The sequence below is a fragment of the Theobroma cacao genome, chromosome 6, assembly GCF_053813885.1.
Source record: "Theobroma cacao isolate CCN51 chromosome 6, ASM5381388v1, whole genome shotgun sequence".
NCBI lineage: Eukaryota > Viridiplantae > Streptophyta > Magnoliopsida > Malvales > Malvaceae > Theobroma > Theobroma cacao.
Window position 1 is genome coordinate 31601733 of NC_142644.1, and position 17569 is coordinate 31619301.

The window sequence follows — 17569 nt, forward strand, 5'->3', positions numbered from 1 at the left end:
AGAGAATGAAATTCCTTGCTTCGCCTTGGAGGACAGAAAAATTTTATGGGTTTCCTTTAACCCGAGGCTGGCTAGAAAGAAAGCAATGAGATGGAACAACATTTGAAAGAAAGAAGCAAAGAAACGGTGGGGGGAAACAAAATTCAATATCAAGAACACAAGACAACTACGCTTTTGTTTTGTTCTTTCTGTATATAAAATCCTTTTCTAATCTTCATCAAAAGAAAGAAAGGAACACCTTGTATCATGAAAGACTAGATACTGTTAAAAATTGGAAGCAACCTCTGTGTGCACACATGAGTCGGTGTAAGCAAGCAGCCCTTTGAGTTTAAGACCATAAGGTTCACAAAGTCAATCATCAGAAATCAATCTCCTAGAATGCCAACAACTTCAACTGTCAAATGATGCAAACATGGTATTCATGCTAATATCTTAAAGTCTACCGATGGTACCCCGTCTTTTATGAGATGGCTCATCCTGCATACTTGGGATGAATACTATTCTATAAAGAGAATCCTTCTTCAAGACCATATCTACTTATATAATACATCATTGAAACAAGAAGTTATTAACAGTACACCATGCAGATACTCTGATATTGCACTATCATTAATGTTAGTCGATACTTCAATATTGCATTCTAGCATGGTAGAATTGAATTTATTTCCTAAAGTTTAGTTCATCATCATACACAATCTATTTAATTCATATCAGGATAATTAAGTATAACAAGATGTCCTACATAGGGAGCCAGAAGCCTGAATAGAGGATTGAGATGTTTCTCAGCATCAATGACCATTTATTTTTGTCAAATCTGTTCTTATTTGTGTTTTTAAACAAAATGCAATGCATAGGCAAAATAGAACTACAATAACTGTTGAAACTATGCGCTTTGCCAAGCAGCGAAAATCCTGGCCTCTTAAACCCTCAAGACCCAAGTTTTGCAAAATCTTAAACCAGGGAAAAGAGGCTCCTCTATTGATGTGGCATGACCCAAAGAGATGGCCGAAGTTCAATTTCTCAATACTCCAAATTCATAACAAAGAGCCAATGATTGTATCAGTCCAGTTCAAAAGAACCTATTTAAAACATTTCTATGCATGATAATGAATATTTACCACTTTGAATGTTTTTAGACATAAACATCAAAACAGATCGCCCAACATCCTAGAGACTACAATATCAGCAAGGAGACACAAGTTGAAAAGTCTCAATCTTTTGGCCTAAGAAGTGAAAATTGTCTTTTTCAAGCCCTCCGAAAAGAAACTAATATTCAAAGAACTATGGGTTATATGCTTACAAGCTATAGTAGTGTATAACACACTTTACAAAGCTGATTTTAACTTTGAGAATAGCATCATAGAATGAAACTAATATCACAGAATTTGGATGAAAGATTAAGTTTTATGTCTTCTTCCAAACACTTGCACTATCAACTAAAATATTTGCAATTTAAATTAACTTGTCAAGAAAAACACAGAAATGATTACTTGAATGTATGTCTTATTTATGCTGTAGACAGAATATCAGTTTTGTACTGATCAATTGCACCCCAAACATGAATGCAGTCATAATAAACTGAAGTTCATTCAAACGAATTGCATTCACCAAAACAACACAAAAAGAATAAAAACAAGGTCGGTGCCTTCTAACAAACATTGGGATAACACTCCATTTCATTTGGATTTTAAGTTGCTTTTTAAAGCCTTTAAAAATACAGCAGTAAGACAAAAGCCTTGAAATCAGCAACACGAAATCAGCTAAAGCAATCTGATTATTGACAATCATTTATCAGCCAAAATGTCTTTGACATAAAGGTTTATAACAAAAATAGGGACTGAAAGGGAAAGAAAGAAAGCTAGTTTTTGAATCCACGTTTCTGGTAACGAGCAACCTCACCCTCATTAGGGAAAAATCCCATGAGTCGACCCGCTGAGTTCTGGTAGGCATACATAAACCCTCCCATAAGCCCTATCAGCCCTCCTGTCACCATTGATGGCCCTTTTAATCCCGGTTTTATCCCTGCACCAACGAATACCAAAAGGACCAGAAAAGGGTTTAAACTTTAAACTCATAACGTATTTCCATTTCAATCAAATGTACAAAAGAAATTATATTCTGGGAATAGACCCAATTGCATTTCAATGTTAGAAATTACAAAACTTTTGTTATTATGGTATGTAGATAAACGTAGTGTTACCAGAGAGGTATCCAACGGTGACAGAAACGCCAGTGAGAGTAACGAAACGGAGGTAATCGAGGGTGTTGAAATTGCCAACGACTTTGGTAAAAGGAGGGTTTCGATCTATAACTGGGTACTCTGGTTTTGCCGAAGCTGTTATGTCTGTGTTCATCTTTGATCTTTCTTTCTTCCCCTCTTGCAGGCGCTGTTGCTCTGGTTGTTGTTGCTAAAGTTCGATGACTCTCTAGCCAAGACAAAATGGGAAAACAGAACCCCCCCCCGGTCGGAGGAAAAGGTGCTTCTTTTGTTGGGCCATAAGGTTTGGGCTTCTTAAAACACTATGTTTCGGATTGCTTTGGGGTGGGCTCATCTCTTGCATTTAGGCCTAAACTCCTTATTCCAACATGTTGCTGCCATTTTAATTTAGAGACATGCTGCTCACCTTAGATTGCTGTTGTAAGTTGTGAAGAGAATATATGAGAAGAAAGCTGAAATGGTTGAAGTAGGAATGCTATGAATCGATGAAGAAGTTGTGACGATTAACCAAACCAATTGAAATTATACAAGACTATGGACAATTTGCCTGTTGCATGTCATGTTTTGGTTAATGACAGTGTATCAGTTTCTAATATTGAACTTCCTTTTGAAAAAAAAGAAGTCTTAGATAAGCTTCCTTCATGTCGTCTTATTCTACTCAATTACAATTAGAATTCTTCTTGTTCCCCAAGTGTCAAGAAAACTCAATGCAGCTTTGCAATAAATACTTGACAAGAAAGGAAATTGGTAAGGCCGTAAGGGGCTTACTTTTCTAATTACTGAGTTCTTTAGTTGTGAAGAACTTGCAATTTAATATAATCAAAGAATCAAAGAACAGAAAATGGGAAAAAAAATTCTGCATATTCTCATAAAATGAAATAGTCAGAAGCCAGCTATTTATAGTGCTAGTAGAGTTTGTAATTCTAAACAACGCATAAGGCTAAAAACGTAAAAGAACTGTAAAACAAATTATTTACAATAAATAAATAAATTTATACTCTTCACTCCCCCTCAAGATGAGTATTATGTATGTTAATAATACTCATCTTATGCAAGAGAGAATGCAATGGTCCAGGTTGTAAAGCTTTGGTGAAAAGATCTGCAAGTTGGGACTTGGTCGGAATGTAAGATGGATCAATTTGACCTGCAGCTACCTTCTCTCGAATGAAATGACAATCCATCTCAATATGTTTTGTGAGCTCATGAAATATAGGATTCCGACAAATATGAAAAGCCGATTGATTGTCACAAAATAATTTCACTGCACATGAATGTTCAATATTGAAGTCCATAAGTAAATGCCGCAACCAAATCACTTCACAACAAGTTGCTGCAATTGCTCTATATTCAGCTTCAGTAGAACTCTTTGCTACCACACTCTGCTTTTTAGCTTTCCAACTTATCAATGAGTTTCCCAACAGTATACCAAAACCAGTAACTGATCTTCTAGTATCTGAGCAACCAGCCCAATCACTATCACTATATGCTTGTAAGCATAAATCATAATCACTAGAAAATAAAATGCCTTGACCAGGAGTTGCTTTAAGATATCGTATTACTCTGAAAGCTGCTTGTAAATGAACCTCACTTGGCTTGTCCATATACTGAGAGACTATGTGAACAGCATATGAAATATCTGGTTTTGTAAAAGTAAGGTACAAGAGTCTTCCAACCAACTGTCTATACATAGTACTATCTTTCAATTGTTCTTCATCTGTGGCCTTTGTCAATTTATGATGATATTTAATCGGTGTAGACACTGGTTTAGATCCCAATAAACCATATTCTGTTAAGATGTCCAGAGTATACTTTCTTTGACAAAGAAAAATTCCCTTGCTAGACCTTCCCACTTCTAAGCCAAGAAAATACTTCAGTTTCCCTAAGTCCTTAAGCTTGAAATTAGAACTCAAATGGCCCTTAACATCATTAGTAAGATCCATTGAAGTATTGCCAATCACAATAGCATCCACATAAACCAACAATGCAATGAATTCCCCTGTTTGAGTGGTCTTGGTAAACAAAAAATAGTCAACTTTGGATTGCTGAAAACCATAAGCTAGTAAACAAGTGGTAAATTTTGAATTCCACTGTCGTGATGCTTGTTTGAGTCCATACAACGACTTATTCAACTTGCACACCATCTTACCACCGGTAAGACACTCCCCCTTAAAACAATACCCTTGTGGCAGCTCCATGAAAACAGTTTCATTCAAATCCACATTCAAGAAAGCATTATTAATATCAAGCTAAGTAAAAAACCAACCTTTAATGGCTGCCAGCGCTAAAAACAGCTGAACAGTGGTATGTTTCACCACAGGACTAAATGTCTCTTGATAATCAAAGCCTGCCCTTTGATTATAACCCTTGGCTACTAATCGGGCTTTATATCTCTCAACAGAACTGTCAGCATTTAGCTTGACCTTGTAGACCCATTTACAGCCAATAACATGAGAATTAGGAGGTAAAGGTACCACTGTCCATGTCTCATTCGCCTCCAAAGCATCTAATTCAGTTTGCATAGCCTCCCTCCATTGAACATGTTTTACAGCTTGATGATAACATGTGGGTTCAGGTATATGAGACAAGGCTACTATAAAAACTTTATGATCAGGTGAGAGTTGATTACTAGACAAATATTTGGTGATGGGATATTTGGTAACAAAATTGGCCTATATAGGAAAGGTACAATGATAAGCCTCAAGGTATTTTGGTGGGTGTCTTTGTCTAGTACTTTTTCTAATATTGGATGGTGAATTATGTGAATGTGGTTCTTCAGCAAGTAGAACTATAGGTTCACTCAACTCAGGTAGATTAGCATTTAAATCAGGCAAATCCATATTGAAATAGAAGCAGAAGTATCAACAACAGAATCAAAAGAATTATCAGCAATAGGAACAGAATTATTGTCAGATATTGACGGAGAAGGAATATCAACAAAATGTGCATATGAAACAATTAAAGGATGGGTAGGTAAAGAAGCATCATGAGAAGAAGACAAATCATAAACAGAACGTGAGGTTGATTGATGTCGCTGAAAAGGAAATATTGATTCATGAAATATAACATTTATAGAAACAAAGATACTATGTGTAACTAGGTCATAAAGCTTGTAACCTTTAATACCTACTAGATATCCAAAAAAAAATACATTTTTTAGCCCTAAGTTCAAACTTCTTTCTGTTGTGTGATAAAGTCGATGCAAAACATAAAGAACCAAATACTTTAAGATGTGAATATGAATGTGGTTTATGAAAAAGCTTTTCAAATGGAGTTTGATCATGTAAACTTGGTGTGGGCACCCTATTTATTATATGAGTAGCAACCAAACTTGCATCACCCCAAAATTTTAAAGGAAGATTAGCTTGAAATAAAAGTGATCTAGCCACAACTAAAAGATGCTGATGCTTTCTTTCAACAATACCGTTTTGTTGGGGGGGGTCTCAATATAAGAAAGTTGGTGCACAATTCCCTTAGAGCTAAAAAAATCAGTAAGATTAAATTCTGAACCATTATTTGACTTTATTTGTTTGATTGAAACATTAAATTGATTCAAAATCAGATTATAAAATGTAGGCAAAATCATAGAAACTTCTGACTTGTACTTCATTAAAAAAATCCATGTAAACCTAGTGTATTCATCAACAATGGTAAGAAAAAACTTATGCTCTGAAATTGTAGAAACTTCATATGGTCCCCAAATATCAACATTTATTAGTTCAAAAGCAAATGTAACAGAAGGTACATGAATTGGAAAAGGAAGCCTTTTCTGTTTAGCAAGTGGACAAACATCACAGAAAAAATTTTCTGTACATGAAACATCAAGGAAATGTTGATGAATCTGTTTTATTTTCTTAAGTGGAATGTGCCCTAATCTAAAGTGCCACAAATCAAAAACAGTAGACAAACTATTACAAGAATTAACAAAGTGAAAAATTACATTTTTGTCTTTTTGAAACTGTGCAACTAGTTGTGCATCCAACTCCTTTTGTAAGAGATATAAGCCATCTCTCACTCTAGCACCCCCAGTCACTTTCTAGGAAACTAGATCATATATAATGTAGTACGAATCAGTAAAAAACAAATGTTGTTTCTGACACTTTGCTAACTTGTTAATAGAAATTAGGTTGAATTTAAAACTTGGTACACACAAAACATTCTCTAAAATCAAATCTCCTAATTTTGTAGTGCCCATATGGGATACCAAAACATTTATTTTGTTTGACAATTGAACAAAAACATCATGAACTTTCCTATATGCAGTAAAATTTTTAAGATTATAAGCTATATGATCAGTAGCACTAGTATCAAGTATCTAGGCATCACTATTCAGAAATGAACACATTGAAGCAACAATACTATTTACAAAAGAATATGAACAGAAATCATTAAAGGAATGATAAGCATGATTGAAAGACTTACCTGCCACGGTTGAATTTACCAAAGCAGTTTTACTCTACTGACTGGATGTTGTAGGAGTATCATATTGATTGATTGATGGTTGTTCATTGATGAGAGACAGCAGCTTATGAATTTGATCCTTAGAAAGGCCAATTTGAGACATCGAACCATTGATACCCTCATCTCCAGCTTCATTAGACTTGGTTACAGAAATCACATTGTTGGCAGAATAAGATTGACTTCTTTTATTATTGCCATTAGATTTGTTCTTATTGAACTTATAATCTACAGGAAATCCAATCAGTCGATAACACTTCTCCTTTAAGTGACCATTCTTTCCACAATTTGAGCATAAAAAATTAGATTTTCCTTTTGATTTTTCACCAGCAACTACTGATATAGCAGCAGTCTCACTTAATGGCTGAACCGTGACATGAAAATTCCTCTTATTTTCTTCTCTTAAAACAAGATTATATGCCTCATCCAAAGATGGAAAAGGCTTCATCATTATAATCTGTGATCTTATAGTAGAAAAACTATCATTCAATCCATTTAAGAATCGAAAGATATTATCCTTAGCCATCTGATCAACAAATTCCTGAAAACCTCCACAAGTACACTTAGGTAGAGGGCGAAAGCTACGCAACTCTTCCCAAACAAAATTCAACTCAGTAAAATACAGATCAACTGATATAATTTCTTGAGCAATGCCATTAAGTGTGTGCTGCAGATTACAAATTCTAACATAATCTGGCAATGAAAACCTTCATTTTAGGTTTTCCCATATTTAAGCCGCATTACTCATATAGAAAACAGTGGAAGCAATTGATAGTGTTAAAGATTCAAGCAACCAGGCAACAATCAAATTATTGCATCTTATCCACGGCATATACAATTTGTCAGTAACTAAGAGTTGAGGAATCGTACCATCAATAAACCCTAGCTTATTGCGAATGGACAAAGCAAGATAAAATGACCTATTCCATGCTGAGTAATTCGTTGAAGTAAGCTTCGGAGTAATCGAGATTAAATCGTGATGATCTGAGTGATGCACAAAATAAGCCGAGTGTGGATCGTCCAAAAGAGAAATCCCATGTGCTGACTCGGCCATAGCAATTCACATCAAGAAGATATTTTTCTCACAAAAATCAAAATACAAAAAAAATCATTAAAAAAAGCCTCAAGAAATACAGATCTGAGCAAAAAGAACCAAACCCTAACAACAGTCGATTCCCAAACAAATCTGCAAGAAACAAGAAAGATTAGATCAAGAATCTGGAACGATTGATTTGATAAACCGATTCACACACAAAGCCCCAAATAATATGCCAGAAAATGCGACAAAGGATCGATGCTCCCAATGGCTGAATCGATAACAAAACCCGATCGCAATCCTTGAGATAAGCACTGTTACTATAATACAAGGAGAAATATGAATAGGCCTACAAGAAATCAAAGAAAAAATAGTTCAGGAACCCCGGATCAGAGCTCTGATACCATGTGAAGAACTTGCAATTTCATAGAATCAAAGAATCAAAGAACAGAAAATGGGAAAAAAATATTCTGCATATTCTCATAAAATGAAATAGTCAGAAGCCAACTATTTATAGTGCTGGTAGAGTTTGTAATTCTAAACAACACATAAGGCTAAAAACGTAAAAGAACTGTAAAACAAATTATTTACAATAAATTAATAAATTTATACTCTTCACTAGCCTCATGAAATTGCACTGCTTGGCCAAGAATATTGCAGCTACCGTACAAATTTTGGAATAAACGCAGTACATGCATGGTCCATGAGGAGGAAGTTAATGTCTATAGATTTGATTTCCGGTTAAGGTTAGATTTAGTTTTCAAGGGAAAATCAAGCATGATCTGTTCAGCTCATCCATGGTTTACATGTCTTTGAAGGCATAGAGTTCAATTCATTGATTGTTTGGTTCATACGAATTATAAGCCACTTAACATTCATTTTCATGAAGTTATTTTCCCTAAACTGAAGTAGCAAGTTTCCTCTGATTCACCATTATCAGAAAGAGGGCAGAAACGAATAGAAGCATAGAGCCATGGTTTCTTGCCCTTTTTGCCATTGAGAATTTCTAGTGAAAGTAACCATTCATGGTTGGTCCAAACGGGCAGATTCTAGCAATATTCCACACAAATTCAGCCAATTATATCAGAATCCAGCCAATGATGAAATAATGAGTTACTTCCATGTTATTGAGTCCATCCCTCGCTAGTTACCAATGATTCAGGATTGAGTCCATGCTGGTATCCTAAAAAGAAGGTCCAGATCTGCATGTTATGGAGTTGCCATCATGTAGTAGTGAGAATCTGCTCTATCATTCATTCTGGAGGGGCTGGTAATTGGTCAGCGCTTTTTCCCACTCCAATTCCTGAAATTCCAAGCATAGGTTGTTAAACTTAAAGCCTTAACTTATATATTGCTGCTGATTCTATCTAGTTTTATTTAGAGTTCAGACATATTTCCAGACGCTTGTGCTTCATTGCTAGGTGTGTGAGCTGCGGGATGTCATCAACATGGACAAGGCTAGCTACATGTAGCCACTTAGTAGGTGAAATTATTTTATGATATAAATTAACCTTTAGTGCGAAATGGATATAATAGGAATATCAGCAGCACGCCTTGTCTATGGCCCCATATTTCTTTTCAAGCCACTCTTCCAAACTTCGAAGTTGCAAACTAATACAAAATAAATAATGGAGAGAGGGGGGTGCTTCTGCTGCATAGTAGAAGCATCCAATCCCAACACTGTTGGCATCTGCAGCTTTCATCTGAGCATGCCATTCCCTTCCAAAAACTTCAAGACAAAACATATCTTGAGAGAGAGAGAATGTTTGTATGTCTGTCTTTGTCATACATTATTGTACAATCAAAACATTATGAGCTCCTAAGATTATTCCCTATTCTGAACCTTGTCTTTTAACCCTCACACCGCCCCCACCTCTGTGCCTTCTCTTACCCTAAACAGTTAGCTAAGAATGATGGTCTCAAAGAGCGAAGTTTTGGAAGTGGAAAATGGAGATTTTAAAATTCATATCCTTTGCAAAACCCCATCATCCCCGAAGCTATAAACAGGCTTTGGGGGCGAGCTGATAGAGCATTCCCCAATCTATTATTCCTCCAAACAAACCCTTCCATGTGCTAGTTTCAACGTTCTTTTGGACTCTTCTCCCCACACTTTTTCTCCTTTAGCCTTGCTTTTGCCTCTTCTCCCACATACACTAACCAAAGTACTCCCTTAGATTGGCCACACAACCTTTTCTTTTTGGACCTTTGCCGCTTAGCTGCCGATTCTATTCCCTTTTTTAAATCATTTAGAATTTTATCGGACAACTAAATGCCTTCAACTAATTCAAGCATACCATGGTAACCATGCCAACACCCTATAAATACACATAAACCCTTTCAAGCGTTCCTTAGAGTACTTCACCTACACCGCCTTTCTTGCATCAGTAGACATTGCTCGCTATAGCTAATTAAGAGCAAAAGATCATATCTTCTCAAATGGGTAGGGAAAGCATTAATGATCCTACCATTGTTTTTCAATCATCCATTGCTCTACTGCAGGAGAGGTTCAGGCAGTTGCAGAGAATGAAGGAGATGAGAGAAGAGAGGGAACTACTAAGAAAGCACGCTGAGCCTAAACAATGCAACCCCACCTTGCCTTATGAGCCATCAAGGTTGTTCTTTCACTTCTTGCCACCAAGGTCACCACCTCCTCAAGTACCTTTCTCCATCTGGTCTGGTTCACAACACAGGTGTTCTGGTACTGATTCTCAGTCCACGGAGGCCCCACTTTTTGAGAGTTTATTGCCCACAGCCTCAAAGATACCTGATTCTATGCATGTCTCTCAGAACAAATTCGATGATTCGGATTGTGATGATGTGGATACCTCCCTTCACCTGTAAACAAATTAACCCATACTTCGTTTGGTGCTGTAATAGTGAAAGAGTTAGTGATATTATTGTAGTGATGGATATCATCCATCGAATATAATTAATTTACCTTCCTGTTTGTGCTATATGATAATATGAAGCTAGCTATATATAATTAGCTGATATTCCAGCTTTTTGGCCTCATATACGTGCTACTCTTGGTCATTTCTTATCACTGTCAAAAGGCGAAAAAGCCAAGAGCAAGTGCCATGTTTCTGTGATTTTTTTCCCGTTGGCCAATTTTCGGATGCGTGAAACAGTACTTTTCTTAATTTAGAACAAGCCTAGAGACTGGAGTTGATCAGAATTATTACTCTACCAATTGTCTAGATGGTTAAATCCAAATATACCTACATGGTACTAAGATTTAAATTTTAACAAAACGGTAATGATTTTATACACAGCAAATCCAAATGCCGTGTTGCGGTCTAGATGCGGGCTCCATGGACTGCAGAAGATAGCTATTCTGCATTCATCTTGAGCTATCTGCAGTCATCACCATGCGTGCATGTGAATCATGTGAAGGGGATTTCTGTTGATTATTGCCATTTTTCATCAAGAACTCGATATTGTAGAATTTGGGGATACTATAAACATGTATGCCACCTGACGTGCCACTCACGCTTTGATTGAAACGAACTGTTGGGAATTACAAAAGGAAGATCTAACGCTTTTTCTCTATGAGTTTGCTTCAGAATAGGGACAGTTTGATGCTCAAATTATTTGATATGTCCCTTACAAGTTAAAGCTTAAACACATAAACTCTACTCTGAACCGAGTGTCAAAGTAATGGGAAATCCTAACCAAAAAAGTTTAAACAGTTCTGGTCCATTTTTGCGTTGTCATGAAAGTTCCCAGATTGGGAACAATCCAGGTAGTTTGACCATTCCAAAACAAAGATTGTATTCTTAATCGTAAGATGGAAGGAACATAAAAAGAGAGGAACCTCTACTTTGACAAAAGCAAAGAATTCCTTCTCAAAGCTACTTCATCTATAGCCATTAGCTAGCTACTGGTGGTACGGCAAATGCCCAACCTTCTGTCTTGGATACACACGTCTGCAACTCCCCCTGAATCAGCCACAATGCCGTCTGCCTTACATTGGACTCTGCTTGCTCTTTGCTTTGTTTCTTTAATTTTACAGAAGACAGGTAGTGCCATAGTTAGTGACTTTACTGATCTTTCCATGGTTGTTGATCGTGATCAAGTAAAATTAATTTAGGTCTATAAATTTTTGGGTCATGCTAGATGCTCAATTCAGGGAATGGTGCATAGCTGATGAGCAAACTCCTGACGATGAGTTGCAGAAGGCCCTTGATTGGGCTTGTGGGAAGGGAGGTGCCGATTGCAGTAAGATACAAGTGAACCAACCTTGTTATCTTCCAAACACTATAAGGGACCATGCCTCTTATGCCTTCAACAACTACTATCAGAAGTTCAAGAACAAAGGAGCAACTTGCTACTTCAATTCTGCTGCCATGATCACAGATCTTGACCCAAGTAAGATCATAATCCTATCACTTTTTTTTCTTTCTTTTAGATTTAATTCGAATCGAGATTTCTACTTAAACTCTCATGCTACTTTTACCACATGATTTATATCTATTGGCTTTTCCTATACTTAACTAATTACATTAGTACTAGATTTCTATGTACCAAAAAGGATACATGTCAGTACTAGATTACACTCACATCCCTAAGCTGCAATTCTGCTTGATCATCCTATAATTTTTCTCATCCTTTAGACTTAGAAATTTTTGGAGATGGCCTGCATAAAGGGTTTTAAGAACTTGGTAATTGAAAGTGATTCTTTAATGGCTGTTAAGGAAATTACAAAGTCTGAGATTTGTTCATGGGAGTGGAGTAGTTTGGTGCATTATATCGTTTGTTCAGCTGCTGATTGCTCTAAATGCCAGCTCATTCATACCAGGCAAGAAGACAATTCTTTAGCTTATGCTTTAGCTAGTGTTACATGCCTAAACCTCAAGAAAAAATAAAAAACAGAGAAGTTGTAGTAATTACGACTAGTGCTCAACTTTATATGATGTGGCTGCGTGGGAGGGTTTGGCTGTTAATTGCCCGTTTCAGCAACTCTATTCTAGCTGCTACTGACTATTCCGATTTCTTTCTTTGTTGACAGGCCACCATTCATGCAAATTTGTATCTGTTCCCTAGGTGGAGGCCAAAGTCTTTGCAATACACTTGTTTCTGTTGGAAATTTACGCGTGATCTCTTACAATTTTCAGCAGAAACATAACATAAAATACTAGTTTTTCTTTTACTTTTTACCCTTTCCTCTCCTGTTTCAGACTTGTAATTTTCTTTCCTGGTGTGTGTTCCACCATTCAATATGAAATCTGGTTTTGGACTTCCTCTCACCTTGAGAGATTTCAACTTCCAAGCACCATGGTAGTGCTTTCTTTCCGCCCCAACTTATCTTAACTGAATACCATGCTCTCCTGATCTCCTTGGTCTCTGTTATCATCAACCAACAACCATCCATCCTGGAGATTTCCTGGATATGGAGGCTAAGCTTCTTGAGCAGTGTCATTTCAATTTTCAACGAAAAAGACAAAAGATTTAATATCATACGCATTTATAGAAGATTGAAGAGATAGATTTAGTATCGTGTTGCTCACAAACCAAAAGATCCTGAAAGTATCCCCATCCAACGAATGTTGATACATACTTTTTCAATTTCTTCACAGTCTCTTTCATCACCTTGTATATTTCACATGGCCAGACCCCAGATGTATATATGAAAGATAAAAATGCAGTGCTTTTGCATTGCTCACGTATTTCATATGGTTGGACAAAGTATGGCCGATGTTATCACTATCTTCTTCGAAAGTCCAACCCCACCTCCACTGGAATTCAACTTGGTTTTCAAGCCAACTTTGCAATTAGTTCTGGCAAGCAAATAAAGACAATAAGAAAAGATACAAAGGAGTACTGTATGCATCGAGTGATCTGGGACTTACTCATGAAGAGAATAATTAATGAAGGTAGAAACCAAATGCTGTTGAAGACAAGCTGGAGGATATACCAGTGGTCAAAATCTAGATGATTGTTTCGTGTAAAATGATTACCTTGATTTAGTTGCTTTAATCATAAATTCATAGTTGAAACTTATATTTGCATTTGGATTTTTGTTGACTTTAATCAGATATTGAGGGGAACGAGTGAGAAAAAAAAAGAGTAGAAACGTGATATGTATTGTTGGCGGAAGATCTTTGTACTCCTATCAGCTATGCACACATCCTAACAATGCCAAATCAATGGATAAGAATGAAAAGACAAACATGCGAGATTCCTTTCCTTTTACCTTCCGGCAAATGGCAATGGAGGAAACAAGGTTGTAAAAGGAGGGGTAGCTTGGGCTAAAACTGATGGGACAAGGCTAGCCACTTAAAGATTGACATTTGAATGGAAATCAAAATACAAAGTTGCTTTGCCTGCTAATGGAATGCAGTAGTTAGGAAGTGGATTTTCTCGGAGTTAAAAATCAATGGAGCCATCCTCTCATCCTACAAGCTTTTGGCATCAGCCGGACGTATCCATGACGCGTGTTGGGCTCGAATTATTGCATTGAACAAGTGTCCTGGAGATGGAGATCTTGCTTGGCTCTGCTGCAAACCAAAGGCAGTCCTCGGCAAACGCTGCTGAAAGGCGCGTGGTCTTGTGAGGAAGTCTCCTCCGACGACTTCCGAGTCCTTACATCATGGGAACATGTGGACGCAAGCACATCATCAAGTGAGTAAAACCAACCAACCAAAGACCCCACCACGAAAGAAGAACCAAGAACCTAACATCAACTATGCGACCTTTAATCATTTGACGAGCTTTCCTCTTGTGTGTTTAGATTCTTCTTTTTATATTTCCTTTGACAGATTGTTTTATTACTAGCTTTCAGACGAAGGAGAGTTAGTTTCCGTTGTTTCTTTTTAAGAGTGGTCTATTCAAAAAGAAATGGGGCCACGCATTAAATTCAACCATCAGCCTTGATCAGTGGGGAAGGATTTAAGGCACTCGCTTACCTTATCTGAACCTTTTCTTGGAACAACAAAACCGTTGCCCCTTCCTAGAAAAACAACTCTAAAGAAAGCATCCCTGTTGCTTCTGTCTCTCTTTGCCATAGTTTCATTTCTCTTCTTTTACTTTCCCACATACGCCTTAAATGCATGGTTAATACCCGTCTGTGCACAAGATGAGGTGCCCTTTGCCTTGAGGCCTCGTGCGTTTTGAGAGCCTCTAACTTCTGACCACACTTGGCACTGGGCAGGCCTCAGTCGTCCAGCAAAGCAAAACAAAACACCTTTTTATTTCCTTTTTTATAATTACAGAGAAAAAAAGGGGTACCACTCATAAAGTGGGGAAGGCCATTTACTCTTTAGACTATAGTTTGGCGCAGGCCTATTTAAGCAGTCGGGGTGGTTGCCTGATTGGTTAGGTGTACGTGCTTTGTGCTTGAGAGTTTTGTCTGGGGCTGGTCTGTTTCTTCCTTCTCTGTGGAGTGTTGGCCTTTTGGCAAGAAGATGAATTATTTGGGTGTTGGTGTTAGTCCTGGGAATGTCCCAGTATACCATGCCACTAATCTGAAGGTGATTGATAGGAGAGTGAGAGTTGCGGAGTTGGTTTTGAGGTGTGTGATATGTGTCTTAAGTGTTCTTGCAGCTGTTCTTGTGGCAACAGATACTCAAGTCAAAGAAATCTTCTCAATTCAGAAGAAAGCTAGGTTTACAGACATGAAAGCTCTTGTGTAAGATCCTCTACTCTCTGGCTCTCTCTAGTTTACCCCTCCGAGATTGAGCATCCCGTTGGTTTCCATGTAAAACTCATACCTTTCTTGCTTTTCTTGTTCACAGGTTTTTGGTGGTAGCCAATGGGGTAGCTGCAGCCTACTCATTGATACAAGGGGTGCGTTGTGTTGTGGCTATGGTGAGAGGAAGTGTGCTTTTCAGCAAGCCTTTTGCTTGGGCCATTTTCTCTGGAGATCAGGTACTGTGCATTTCCTCCATAGCATACACGGAAGAGCCTAAGAGCTAATACCCTGCATCTTGTTCAGCTAGTAGTTGTAATTGGTAAAGTTATGTTTCGGGTTCCCAGTTGTCCATATCTCTAAACTTGGTTGAAGGGTTTCATTGAGGCAGACTACCCCATTTACATGGATTTAGCTGATTGCATGCTAACTTGCATCCTTAGCAGAAGGAGATAAAAAAAACATTGTAAAACGGCAATTTTAAGGGCGATAACAAAATTTTTAACTGGAGTAGGTGCAATAAATTGAAAGACAACAATAATTTCCCCCTTTGTTTTTTAGAACGCTAGGCTTCCACCAAAAAAGAACAAGTCAAGGTTTTTCGTACATTAGCATTTAATGTTCAAGTTAATGTATTCGACAGGGTGGTAGCCTGGTAGGTAATTGATGTTAAGCCTGGTAGTCTTGAAAATCCTTGCAATAGCAACAGTAGTCTGAGAATGTAAGCAGCAAATAATGATGAGGGGAAGATGAAGATCATCAATGTAAAGAAACAACTATCCTACCAAACAATGAAATACACACACACACACTCACACGTTGCAATAAATATGAAATAGGCCTTCTGAAATTCATTGAGTGCTTGTTGCGAGCTAAACCAACATGAGTGGACTTTTAAGTCTTGCATAAGAATTAAGAGGAAAGGCAGGTCCTTGGTGTTGTTGTATGGAATTTATTTCTCATTCATGATATAGTCAGAATGCAGCTAATTTTTCATCTCCTGTTGTTCTACGTAGTAAATAGACGGCTAATGCTGGATCTTAAATGTTGGAGCGTAAGCTGGTATGAGAAAAACAATGATTTAATGCACCAGACAGAAGCCTCACGCGGTTTCGAAAATCCAACTAACGCTGGTGTGGAAAGAAGAAAATCCTGTCGCAAGATGCTAGCTAATAATGTATATTGAAAATAATATTGTTAATATTCCATGAATATCTTGAGAATTATGTTGTAGTCAGACTTTGCAGGATTCAGCATGGTATGTTGGGTTCTTTTGATTCTAATGCATACCTTAACAACCTCCCAGCTCCCCCTTCTTTTTTTGACCATGAGGATTATTTGAGGGAAGGATAGAGGAGGCCTGATTTGGTGCCATATCAGGGCCAGTTATTTCGTATAACCTGACCTTTCGAGCTGATTTTAATATTTATCAATTATCACATACCTGGAGAGAGCTGATATGGAGACCATTTTCTCTGTGGTAGCACCATCTAGCCTGAAAGAATGCTCGCAAAATGCTATTACTTTAATGGTTGAAAACACATGTATATTGACCGGAAGTGAGCATCTAATCATTAACATATCATGTTTTTCTTTTGCAGGCCCTGGCATACTTGACTGTGGCTGCTGTGGGAGCTGCTGCACAGTCAGCAGTGTTTGGCAAGCTCGGGCAAACAGAGCTTCAATGGTTGAAGATATGCAGCATGTACGGGAAGTTCTGTAACCAAGTTGGGGACGGAGTAGCAATGGCACTGCTAGTTAGCCTTGGCATGGTGGCCCTATCTTGTATCTCCGCTTTCAGTCTCTTCCGCTTGTATGGCAGCACCAAAGCCAGGAACAACTCCAGGAGGTAGAAACTCGGGTGCTGAAGTTTTTAGGTAGCCAAACTGCCTTGTTTCACAGGCTCATTCCTCAAGGTTCTGTAATATTTTATCTTTGTTATATATTATAAAGAAAAAAAGTGGGCTTTATGTCTCCCATTTGACAATAAATCAAAGGCTGGATTCTGTAGAAATTAGAACTTAAAAAGTCCCTTGGTTTCTTTCATGCGTTCAAGCAGTTGAAACACCATGAGACACCTAATCAATGAATATAGGTTTCAGTTGAAACACCATGAGACACCTAATCAATGAATATAGGTTTCAGTTGAAACACCAATGGAGTTAGCTGCCTAGCTTTCCATCTTCCTGAGGAACAGAGCGCGTCCTAGAAGGCTAAAAAACCAACAGGCTTA

At 37.6% G+C, this 17569-nt stretch overlaps 5 protein-coding genes across 5 annotated transcripts; 3 read left to right on the forward strand and 2 right to left on the reverse strand.

The window, feature by feature from the left end:
• Nucleotides 1–1646: 1646 nt before the first annotated feature.
• Nucleotides 1647–2453, reverse strand: LOC18597305 (NADH-ubiquinone oxidoreductase). Its single transcript, XM_007026248.3, has 2 exons — nt 2201–2453; nt 1647–2022 (listed from the first exon to the last, which is right to left on the reverse strand). The coding sequence occupies exons 1-2, from the start codon at nt 2352–2354 to the stop codon at nt 1859–1861; spliced, it is 318 nt and encodes a 105-aa protein (XP_007026310.1). The 5' UTR covers nt 2355–2453; the 3' UTR covers nt 1647–1858.
• Nucleotides 2454–6671: 4218 nt separating this feature from the next.
• Nucleotides 6672–7727, reverse strand: LOC108662467 (uncharacterized). The gene is made up of 2 exons (XM_088807683.1): nt 7431–7727; nt 6672–7340 (listed from the first exon to the last, which is right to left on the reverse strand). The coding sequence occupies exons 1-2, from the start codon at nt 7725–7727 to the stop codon at nt 6672–6674; spliced, it is 966 nt and encodes a 321-aa protein (XP_088663809.1).
• A 2307-nt stretch (nt 7728–10034) lies between these two features.
• LOC18597306 (uncharacterized) lies at nt 10035–10718 on the forward strand. The gene has a single exon (XM_007026249.3). It carries the CDS (start codon nt 10146–10148, stop codon nt 10548–10550), a length of 405 nt encoding a protein of 134 aa, XP_007026311.3. The 5' UTR covers nt 10035–10145; the 3' UTR covers nt 10551–10718.
• Nucleotides 10719–11550: 832 nt separating this feature from the next.
• On the forward strand, nt 11551–12955 carry LOC18597307 (major pollen allergen Ole e 10-like). Its single transcript, XM_007026250.3, has 3 exons — nt 11551–11728; nt 11826–12077; nt 12718–12955. The coding sequence occupies exons 1-3, from the start codon at nt 11605–11607 to the stop codon at nt 12750–12752; spliced, it is 411 nt and encodes a 136-aa protein (XP_007026312.1). The 5' UTR covers nt 11551–11604; the 3' UTR covers nt 12753–12955.
• A 1682-nt stretch (nt 12956–14637) lies between these two features.
• On the forward strand, nt 14638–17382 carry LOC18597309 (CASP-like protein 2B1). Its single transcript, XM_007026252.3, has 3 exons — nt 14638–15336; nt 15443–15575; nt 16938–17382. The coding sequence occupies exons 1-3, from the start codon at nt 15113–15115 to the stop codon at nt 17187–17189; spliced, it is 609 nt and encodes a 202-aa protein (XP_007026314.3). The 5' UTR covers nt 14638–15112; the 3' UTR covers nt 17190–17382.
• Nucleotides 17383–17569: the final 187 nt, after the last annotated feature.